This window comes from Spodoptera frugiperda, chromosome 12, assembly GCF_023101765.2.
Source record: "Spodoptera frugiperda isolate SF20-4 chromosome 12, AGI-APGP_CSIRO_Sfru_2.0, whole genome shotgun sequence".
In the NCBI taxonomy this organism is placed as follows: domain Eukaryota; kingdom Metazoa; phylum Arthropoda; class Insecta; order Lepidoptera; family Noctuidae; genus Spodoptera; species Spodoptera frugiperda.
In genome coordinates this window covers 11,986,595-11,998,222 of record NC_064223.1, presented here as the reverse complement: position 1 = coordinate 11,998,222, position 11,628 = coordinate 11,986,595, and the positions used below count along the sequence as shown (strand labels likewise).

The following is an 11,628-nucleotide window of genomic DNA, read 5'->3' as shown; positions in this document are numbered from 1 at the left end:
TTTTTAATAAAAAAAAGTTATCCGTTGTTCTAATAAAGCTACTTTTGTTTTAAAAATTGACCTATGTCGAAATATGAACTAAACACTAAACATAGGTATTGTATTAATACAGTTATGTTCTGTAAATATAGAGTATGTGGAGTAGGAATAGGAACTCATCTCATAAGTCGTACATATTCATAATATGACTGCCTAAAAATTAGCTGATTCAAAGTGAATTCACGCACTTATTTAAATTTACAATATATGTAGAAATAAGTTAAATAAGTGCGTTATTTTATCAATAGAGATTATTTTATCAATAAAAATCATTATCAGCGAAAGTGTAGAGTTTTAGTCGATTTTCTATTCATGATGAGATTTCTTTAAATGGCAACAAACTAAACTAATGTAGGAGAAGTCCCAACTCTATCTCTATCATTTGTTGTCCCGCACTGAATTAAGTGCGTTTGCTTTTGGTGAGTTTTTAAATAAATAAATCTTAATTTATTTCATCAATCATGTGTTCAATATTATTAATGTGGTCTAATTTGTCGCACAATAATATGATTGAATATGTGCAACGAATATTTTACATAAAAATATTAGTAACATGACGCATCTTAACCACTGTGTATGATTTTCTTTTATAGTCCTTAAATTTCTACGAAGTCCCTACACCACACGCCAAGATGGGTAGGGAGGACAAGGCCACCTGGAAGACTAACTACTTCACCAAAATCATCGTAAGTTTTTACCAGTTTATAAACTTTTAACTTTCCTAACCTCAATTTACCATATTGAACTTTTCATGCTAACCTATATAGTGAAACTAGTTGTCTTAAACATTGGGATTAAAGAGCAGAGATCTTTTTGAGTTTAACTTTCTGTGTTAGTGTCTTAGAACTTACGATATTTACCATGTTTATGATGGCTCGGCTCACGACATTCGTCAGCTTGTCGTATGTCCAAGCATTGTGGCCAAATCTCGCAGGCAATAACAGCTGAACATGCCTACAAATCCGTAGCAATAACTATCTTACACTAAAGATGACTGACTGGCAATGTGACTGCTATCTCAACTTGGACCTAATTAAATCCTCCCCTAAAACGACCCACTGAACATGTTTTACTAATATTGCATTTTCTTTATCCAGCAACTCTTAGACGAGTACCCAAAATGTTTCATCGTGGGTGCAGACAACGTAGGCTCGACCCAAATGCAGCAGATCCGTATCTCGCTGCGTGGTCACAGCATCGTCCTTATGGGCAAGAACACCATGATGCGCAAAGCCATCAAGGACCACTTGGAAACCAACCCAGCTCTTGAGAAACTGTTGCCGCACATCAAGGGCAATGTTGGCTTCGTGTTCACCCGCGGAGACCTTGTTGATGTCCGTGACAAGCTGCTGGAGAACAAAGTGCGTGCCCCTGCTCGTCCTGGTGCCATCGCCCCTCTGTCCGTCGTCATCCCTGCCCACAATACCGGTCTGGGTCCTGAGAAGACCTCTTTCTTCCAGGCTCTCTCCATCCCCACCAAGATTTCCAAGGGTAAGCAATCATATTCTAATTATTCATGATCATGTCTGTTCTAATACCATAGAACTTTATATTAGCTCTATGGCTTCGCTTTCAGACAAAATTAAATTCTTCAAATTTATCCTGGTGTGAGATTTTGATCAATATGCTTTGCACCGGCATTTTGAGGATACAAAAACAATCTTAAGACAGTTGGAAAGAAAAAATTGTAACATATTTCTTGAATATTAAATAGAATAATTGACCTATTATCATTTAGTAATTTTCAGTGGCCTAATCGGTTTGTAAATTTTTACAGGTACCATTGAAATCATCAACGATGTTCACATCCTGAAGCCCGGCGACAAGGTCGGTGCTTCCGAAGCCACCCTCCTCAACATGTTGAACATCTCTCCCTTCTCGTACGGTCTTGTTGTCAAGCAGGTCAGTATATTTACTTTTTAGAGCATTTGAGAGTCTTTTTATATTGTAAATAATACTTTTACCTCATCACAACCTTAAGATTTATTGATTCAATAATCCAAAGTGTTGAGTACAGTCTGCACATATTTATGCATTCTGATAATTTATCTTTGGGAAAGTATTTGCTGTGTTGATCTTAAGACTATCTTAATTTTATTAATTTAGTCTAAAGTTTACAGCAGACACTTAGCACCAAAATATTTTTTCTTTTTTGTATTTAAAATAAATATTAATCGTAATTAGTAATTACTCACGTAACTTTTTCGTAAAGGTCTACGATTCCGGCACCATCTTCGCGCCAGCTATCTTGGACATCAAGCCTGAAGATCTTCGCGAGAAGTTCATGGCTGGTGTTGCTAATGTAGCTGCGCTGTCTTTGGCCATTGGTTACCCAACTGTGGCCTCTGCTCCTCACTCCATTGTCAACGGATTCAAGAACTTGCTCGCCATCGCCGCTGTCACCGAGGTTGAGTTCAAGGAGGCTCAGACCATCAAGGAGTTCATCAAGGTAAATAATTCATGACACACATAATAGAAAAGTTAGTTATTTATAAAGAATACAAATTCAATATCTATCATTGTCTGTTCTAATACCAGAGGACTTTATATTAGTTCTATGGCTTCGCTTTCAGACAACATAAAACTCTTCAAAATTATCCTAGTGTAATGTTTTCAAAAGAATGTTGCACTGGCAATTTGCAGAAACATATTTTTTATTAATGTTTTAGCAAGTATTGGAATCATTGTAAATGAATGTTTTATTTATTGTGTCTGTGTTTGTCCCAGGACCCCAGCAAGTTCGCTGCCGCCGCCGCTCCTGCTGCCGCAGCTGCCGCCCCGGCCGCTGCTGCTGTTGAGGAGAAGAAGGAGGAGAAGGAAGAATCGGAGAGCGACGACGACATGGGCTTCGGTCTCTTTGACTAAGCCTGTTCGTGAGGCCGAGACTACCCGTACACGACCGATAGGCGTGTAGGAACTGTTCGGGATGTCAAAGCCTCTCCGTCGAGCCCGTGGCTGCAACCACGTGTGGGAACGGTCAACGCCGCCGGGTCTGGACACCCATATGGCGGCCGGCTTGTTCTACATTTTGTGCTTGTAATAAATGCCACATGAATTATATCTGCTGTTTCATTCATTTTTGCTATTACCATATGTACTATAAAATTCAACATTAACCTTCATAACTGCAGAGGGTAGTACCAATTAGGTACTTAGTTTAGTAGTAACTACATAATATTATGTACTGTCTAATAACTAAAGAAAAGTCGTTTTATTTGTTATCAATATTTGAGGTTGCACTTTTCCGACACCCAGTTATGGATCACACAGATTTGTTCAGTGCGGGAATCGAATCCACGACTTCCTTTATACTTATTTTGCTTTGTCCGCGACGCTACAGTAACCGATACACTCGCAACAGTAGTTAACCGTTTCCGTGCGGATGATGCCGCACAGGCACCATGTAAATCTATTGCGTATGGCGTATGGTGCCCGAGAGGATACAAAACTCGGCTTAAACGACATTCGTCAAAAGAGCCCCCTAAATAAAAGTGTCTTTATTTGTCACCCTTATCATGCCCACAGTGTTCGTTTTAAGTAATTTCGCAAATTAGCTGACATCAGGGGTTGTAAACCAAGTTGCCGACACATTTTATTATTGATTATAAGGCGCTTTGCACATGGAGCAACTGACAACTAGCTGTTTACATATATTTCAATTGAACCGCGCACACATAGCAACTCGAGTTTCGAGTTCCGGTAATCGTCAACAGTTTTCAGTTGCTGTAATCGTGACTAAGATAGTTCCTAATTGCCGCAACTAGCAACTGTTAAATATTATACCGGTTTTTAAAGTTGCCGTCGACGGCGACGACGTAATAAAATGAAAGCAAGTGCTGCTTCTTCGATATCCATTGTCACATTGAACGCTGATCGCTGCGTAGATTTAGCAACTCGGTTATGAAAGTTGCTCACAGATTGCCATAAAATTGCGGCAAACGTAAACGTTATAGCAACTATCAACTTTTTACAAGAAACTTTTAAAATGTTGATAGTTTCCTCAACTTAAGTTGCTCCATGTGCAAAGCGCCTAATTCTAACAGCCCACTTTCTGGAATGTTTCTCAAAAATCAAATGCTTTTGTCATAAGGTTCATTGTTGCCTAAAAACGTACAAAGAGTGCGCTGTTCGCCGGCCCTTCGCCTACGAAGTACCGTATTTCCTTGCGTATACGGTTGATTATTGTTTAAAACTACGCCGTTCATAATTGTTTGCGCCGGCGCACAGTATAATATTTTGATAAACTAGACGGACAAAAGTCAATTTAGAACATGTCTTAAATGATCCTTCTAACGCCAAAGAATCAAGACAAGCTGTTTTGCTCTGGTATTGGTACAAAATAATTTTGTCCCGCTAGTTTTTCATACTAACTGTGCGGTGCATAACTATTTCACCCCGGCCGGGGCGGCGGGGCCCCGCACTTCTGTCTTGCTGCCCTTAGTAAACAGACGTGACGTGATCTTACTGCTTATATTTTCGACGACATTCGCTTGTGCACTTGGACTCCGTGATTTTAAATTTCATCATTTTAAAAGTCATGTAAATGTTTATAGGTACCTACGAGTACAATATTTTTGATTCATTAGAATCGGACTTCCCATTCAGTTAAATGTTCTACAGTAATCCAGTATTTTGTAGAGAAACCATTTTATCATCAAAATAGTGAAGTTAAAATTGTTTCCCTACAAAACACTGTATTATAAATAATAATAAATAAATATCACCTCGCGACAAACTCAAGTGGTACGTGTATAAATTCTTTACAACACTTGAATAAATAAATCCATGAAATAATGCAAAAAGGTTTACGACCCCTAATATAAATTAGTCACTTACCTTCCATTTCCATAAAAACACACAGATCGTAAATTCGTTCAATGCGTTTAAAACGCACTGAACGAATTTACTGACTACCTACGTTAGATAAACAATGTCAAATGATTATTTTAGCAAGTAGAAACACGAAAACAAGCTAAAAGTGACAATTCATGGCGGATGATTCCCCAGGGGAATCATCAAACTTTCTGGCGCTTGGTGCCTCAGAGGCATCACAGAATTTTTGTTTGACGCCAGGCACTAAAGATTGCTAAAAAGACTTCCGCACGGAATCGGTTAAATTAGTGGTGAGACAACTCCCCACAATAGGTATTTAGATTGTTAAGTAGAAAATAAAAAAAGAGATGCACATTTAGTACTTTATTTACCTAAGTACTAAAATAATCATACAATAATCCTTTATAAACGAATAACAAAATACAGTGAATACAATAATTATTAATGGGTAGGTACATTTTGCTACATTAACATCTTATTATAGTGTTGTAGTAATATTTCTACATAAATACTGAAGCGGTGAGCGACAGACAGGCCGTTTTACTAATTCGTCGTTTCGCAGCAATTGGCCAAATTCGATCCTTGACGGATTCTAATAACTAAGTTAAAACTGGCTTTATCTGATTCGCAAAGCAAGGAACCGTATTAGTTTTTCTAAGCTTGTTCAGTAGTGTTTCAGCACATATAAATGCAATAATAAAATGAGAATAATAGCATAGTAATTCATTGTTGTCGCTCTATTGTAGTACTATAAGCAGTAAATTGAATTTAAATATACTAAATAGGTACTTATCCTGTATGAGTAGGTACCCCAAGACTCAAGAGCAGTATTGTCAATTTGGTGAATTTTAAAATGGTGGGTACTTACCTAAAGAACTTTACCGAATCGAAAAACCTGTGATGTCTAGAGGGTTTTATAAAGTTTCCCCACACTAGGATTTTCTCCTGTGTAGTGGGTGCGTTTACAAACATACAAGTTCATGTCTTATGCGACTTTGTCAAAAAATTATATAAAAAAAGCAGTTTCATACAAATAATGGACGGCACCCTATGTCTACGAAATAACGACTGAGGAGCAACCTATTTGGCACAAAAATCTTGTCTATACTGCTCAAGAGTTATGTTAAAACGACTGTACAAATAGATATTACCTATTTTTTTCATTATTACTACGTTAATAACATTAACAATTCATTTAAAAACATTTTGCACTAAAATATGCAATATCTACGTCATCGGAAATGCGAACATGGGTTACTGTAACTGTTTTTACTAAGACTAAAGATTAATTATTTTCTTAAACTGTTATAAGAACTAATTTATTGATTACGGTTATTATGACATGGTTTATTGATTACATCTAACATCGATCGTACGTAACATTTAATAATATATGAGAATCTATGTAGTGGAGTGTTTATCTAATGAATCCAAATGGTTCTCGAAAGTGTTATTGTATTATTATAGATTTATTTCATTGTAACTCTGCTCTTAATTATAGAACTAGACAGAAACCTGTCTCTTTATATTTTCCAACCCACATTTGCTTTGTTTCTAGTCCCAAAGTAAAAAATATCGCATTGATTCCCGTGTCTTTATTTGATATTCCATTTCAGCAACAATTCAATTACTTATAAGATTTTATCACCCATGCCCTTCCATTTGTAGTGACAGATCAGTTCTGAAGGAAGGGCAGTCTACTATTAATCTACCCAACTACATGCATGTGACATGCACAAGTTAACTTGGCCCTGAGCATCTCAGCTCTCCATAGCCTATTGTCTTTCTTAGTCCATATTTTTACTTAGTAGCTATCTAAAAGATAAGCTCCAATAATCCCACTTATCACTTGTTTTTTAACTCAAATACAAATATTATAAATAGACAGTTAGAATTTATAATAATTAATCAATAAAGACTAGACATTCTTCTAAAGAAGATAAAACTCTTAAAAAATAATTAAATTCTTGAGATCATTCCGATATTTTATAACTACACATAATGATAGGTCAAAAACAGTTTCTGAGTCTTTTCTACTCCTCTAAATGCATTGTCAATTTAAATGCGCCGTCAGAGTCGACGCTCCTCAGTACTGGAGTGGATTGTCCACGATAGACCCGAATTTTCGGATCAGTGATAAATACAATTCCATCAATAAAACAATTTTTCCTATTAGTTGTCACTTCTCTCAAATCTTGTACTAGTTCTATTATATACCAGCACAATACAGCATTGGCTAATCCATCTTTTATTATTGGGACATCAATTACTTCCACACCTTCTGTACTATCACTTGTTCCAAACACACAGACATCTGATAATGGAGTGTACTCCAAATGACTGAAGTCAATGCAAAAATTCTGTGTGACTTGGTATGGGTTTAAGTGCTTGGATATCTTGTAATTGCTGACATTCTCATCATACAATTTGTTGTTTATATCCAGCCAGTTACTCTTGACTATTTGTCCCATCAGCTTAATGCTGGCCGGCAAGAAAAGCCCTTCCTGAATAAGATGGTGTTGTTTCAAGTGCTCAGCCATTGCTTTCAAGCGCAAGTCAATTTCTCCACAAACTTCAAAAATATTACAAAATATAGCATGGTACTTTTCATCCTTGAAGCCTTCTTGTGTCCACTCATCGCCTATCAAAATAGTTATGTTTGACAAAGGGACATTATTACATTCAAAAACTATTTCGAAAAATTCTTTATCACTGTCAGTTTTAGCACAGCAAGTCAGTGACTTTGCGCCCCTCATCAACAGATGCAGGCCAAACACAGGAAACGGAGACAAATCAACTACAGTTATTTGAGACATTTCTGCCATCTGGCCAAGATAAATGCAGGTAGTACCGATACATGCAGCTATTGCATTTACATATTCAATGTCATTTAAGAATCTGATTGTTTCTGGGGAAATCCTGATAATAGTATCATCTTTGTACATAGTCAACTTGCCACCATTTAGAGAAAAGTACATTGGGACAATATCATTTTCCACCACCTGCACAGGAATTTTATCATAAAAGATGGCTTGTTGCCATGCATTAGCTCTCCGGTCAGATCTGGGGTCTGTTGTTATAGTAACATTATCTGTCAAATATAAATTAAAAAAGCCAATCACAGTATTGATCTCACCAGTTTCTTGCACTACCATCTCAACCTCGCAATGGTCCATCTCTATTAGGTTCTTCAACTCCTGGCAGTTGTTGAAGTCCACACACACCAGAGACTTGGCCTCAGTCATGTACTTGATATCATCTCCATAAAAATGTACATCTTCACAATCATATGTCTCATCAAAGGTTAAGACATGCACATTCATATTTTGAACATTCAGAATCTCTTTGATTGGTGAACACAGCTGATATCTTTTATGCAGGAAATCACATTTGGCACCAATTATAAAGAACTCTGCCTTGCTGGGGATGACCCTGGCATTATCTGTCAGCATGTTTTCCCAAGCATGGATTAGAGATTGAAGAACATGTTCCCCAAATAATCCTGCATCAAATACCTCTGTGAGCAACAGAGTTCTCTTGCCGCCTGCCTCATGTAACTGCATCTCTGTTGACAGCTTATTGACAATGATACAGTGTTCACACCCATTTTCTTGGGTGATTGCAGTTGCCAAGTCACTCATTACTTTAGAACCGTCACAAGCAGTTGTGATCCTCGGGGAGCATTCAGATGCATACACTGTCAACAGGCCAGTGCCTGTTCCCAGGTCCAGAATAGTATCAACTCTAGGTATAACTGTCTCATGTATTGCAGCACGGTAAGCTTCGTTTCGAACCTTGTCATTAAGCATCCTAAAGTGCCAGCGCTCAACAAGAAGATTTTTGAGGGAATTAAAATTTTTTTCTGCATTGACAAATGTGTAATCTAAATTTAGTGCCTCCTCAAAATGCTCCCAAGCTTTTTCGTAGAAACCACATTTGAAGAGGAATTTGCCCATGTCATTTAATATAATAATGCTGTTGGGGTACGTCATTAGAGCGCGCGTGTAGTTGATGAATACATCTTCCATTTTGTTGGCCGTCATCAGAACTTCGTTCAATTGAGTCATCACCATACGGAATTCACTTTCATAAGCTGATTTAATTGCTACATTCTTCTCGAAAGCCATAATGTACAAATCAAAGGCTTTATTGTAGCACCCGTTTGTCGTCATTTGTCTAGCCATTTCTATATCCTCTAAGCCTTGTTGGTTCATGATTCTGTTAATGTTATATTTCCGCAGACAAAATAAATATACTGCGTAAAAGCTCCTCACTCTAGCTTACAAAAGTATCTTTGAATATATATGTGCACTTACATCGAGTGTAACTGCTCAATAATGTGCAGCTTTTCTCTGCATTACGTTAATATAATGTGTTGCGTGATATAATGTGCTCAAATAATTATATTTGCACTGGTTTCACATTGTCAAAATAAAACAAGAAAAGCAAAATAAAGCGTTTCATTCGTTGATTTGATAAATTGAGAGAATAGTCGAGATCGTAGGTATTCGTATTCAATTGTCAATTTGACGTTGACAGATAAAGATGAGATGATCATAGATAAGGATCTGTTGATTTTGAGTGCCATAATGTTTATTTACTTAAAAAGGTACATCAACAATATTATATTCACACCACGGCATGAGGCACTCCGCCTCATTGGTCGATTGGTTGCATTACGCGACCGGGCAAGGGGTCTCGGGTTTGACTCCTGTGTCAAGCAAAGTATTGCTGGGCTTATTTCGATTTATCGAAATTTTCTCACTAGTAGCACAGAGAATAGTGCCCGGTAAATGCCAATAGGCCTACCCTACCCTTATTTCATGGGACTTATAACACAAATTGTGTATAGTGGGTGTATTTTATGCAGTGGCATTACATGCCATAATGTGCATAATACTACAAATATAATAATAAGTATTAATTGGTTATCCAATCACATAAAACAAATAGCCAGTATTTTAAATATCATTTATGTTTTTTTTTTACAAATGTACAACATATCACAGTATTCCATGGTCCACAAATTAGTGAATAATTTCTATTTTCCTTATCACATTGAAATACATTTCTAAAGTAGTTTGAAGAAGGATATTTTTGCTCTGATATTCCCAACTGACCATATTTGTTACAGCCAGCCGTCCATATTGTGTTATCATCTAAAAGTAGGGCTGAATGTTTAGATCCACAAGCAATATCTTTTACATTTCTTGTAATCTCTATGCCTTGTTCATCAAAAAGATTGACTAGTGTGGGAACAGAAAAGCTTTCATTATGTTCTTCATTTAAATGTTTGATGCCTTGCTGGCCAGTGTCATTCAAGCCCCAAGCATAGACATCACCAAACTCGCTGAGTGCTAGGGAATGCCAGCCACCAGCACTAATTTTGATTATTTTTATACCAGCCAGTGCTTCTACTTCTGTGGGTATTTCTAGACTGCTTACATATGTCACCATGTCCTAACTGTAACCTCCTGAAAGGAAAAAGAAGTTTGTAACATAAAGTTTCAATGTTTTTTTACAATTACAGTAAGTTAATGGTTTAAGAGATAACGCTGTGTGGTTTATTACCTGCCATTACCCCAAGTGTAAACCCTGCCTTCTTCAGTCAATAGCATGAAATGTTCATAGCCACACTGGACATCTATTACTGTTCCTATACAATGCCTTGTGTCCACATAACTTGGTAAGATCCCACTATACACATGTCCTCCTTGCGTCAAGTATAAGCATGAATCACTTGATAGTACAGCTTTGGAAATGGTATCAACTAACTTCTTTTTCTTTGTACCAGCTTCTATTGGTTCTTCAATATGAAAATTTAGTTCCTTAACTTCTTTTTTCTCTATATCTAGCACCCTTATAGCACTCATTTTCTTATCAACTAAAATTATTCTATAATCATTGCCTGTAACACATAGGTCTTTGGATTTAACACATTCACTTGGTAATGGCACTTTAGTAAACTGATTTTCTTTTCCATCCCAAGCTCCTGATATGTGAAGTGTATCGTTTATTTCAAAAATGTTATACGACCAGTTAATCTGCAGGATATTTGTTCGGCTTCCACCAGTTTCTAATTTATGTTTGGAAGGTGAAAAAATCTGAAATTCATTTATCACTAAGTCGTCACAGAGCCATTGATTAAAAATATTAGAGCCTGTTACGTAAAGCTCCATTTTAACACATTCAATCGACTTCTTTAAAAAAAAATAATCGATCATCCAGAATTGTCTTGCATTATTGAGCTAATTATAAACAAAATATTAGATTCCGTATAAAAATGAAATCATAACATTGAAACAGCTGCTGCAGGAATTGACAGTGACAGATGTTTGTTTTGTTTGTCAATTTCATATTTGATTGACAGATATATCTTTTTATTGCTTGACGTATTGTTTATGGTTATAAATGATAAAAGGTCCCAAGTTTAAGCTTGGGATAAGTAAATAAAATATTATCAAGGAATCAGGAGTAAGGCTCTGTTTCTGGAGCGTAGCAGTCATGTCTACTACAGCGTAATCTGCCCATTTAGATGGTACGGTTAGTGTCAGTTTCTATTTCTGTCAAAAGCATGGTTATTCTAAGTTCTCAAATTTTATCTTTGTTATAAAAAACAAAGTTTAATTTAATGAAATTAATGCAATAGGTAATTATTCCGTTGTTTATAGTGAAAAACAAGTATAGCATTTAAAAAAGAAATTGTGCTCAAAGTACGAAAAAGATTCAAATATTGGCAATTTTGGTGATTTGACA

General features: G+C 36.5%; 3 protein-coding genes and 1 non-coding gene across 4 annotated transcripts; 2 read left to right on the top strand and 2 right to left on the bottom strand.

Moving 5' to 3' along the window:
- Positions 1–316: 316 nt before the first annotated feature.
- LOC118262435 (60S acidic ribosomal protein P0) lies at positions 317–3,099 on the top strand. The gene is made up of 6 exons (XM_035573773.2): positions 317–458; positions 633–725; positions 1,137–1,530; positions 1,817–1,941; positions 2,252–2,488; positions 2,767–3,099. Exons 2-6 carry the CDS (start codon positions 672–674, stop codon positions 2,902–2,904), a joined length of 948 nt encoding a protein of 315 aa, XP_035429666.1. The 5' UTR covers positions 317–458; positions 633–671; the 3' UTR covers positions 2,905–3,099.
- LOC118263211 (small nucleolar RNA psi28S-1192) lies at positions 1,559–1,695 on the top strand. Its single transcript, XR_004782574.2, has one exon. It is a non-coding gene; the product is annotated as a small nucleolar RNA psi28S-1192 (small nucleolar RNA).
- Positions 3,100–5,220: 2,121 nt separating the features above from the next.
- On the bottom strand, positions 5,221–9,407 carry LOC118262436 (protein arginine N-methyltransferase 9). The gene has a single exon (XM_035573774.2). The coding sequence runs from the start codon at positions 9,084–9,086 to the stop codon at positions 6,906–6,908; it is 2,181 nt and encodes a 726-aa protein (XP_035429667.2). The 5' UTR covers positions 9,087–9,407; the 3' UTR covers positions 5,221–6,905.
- Positions 9,408–9,829: 422 nt separating this feature from the next.
- On the bottom strand, positions 9,830–11,216 carry LOC118262437 (probable E3 ubiquitin-protein ligase HERC4). The gene is given in 3 exon segments (XM_035573776.2): positions 9,830–10,317; positions 10,319–10,346; positions 10,444–11,216. Coding segments are annotated over 3 exon segments (1,158 nt in total). The 5' UTR covers positions 11,097–11,216; the 3' UTR covers positions 9,830–9,840.
- Positions 11,217–11,628: the final 412 nt, after the last annotated feature.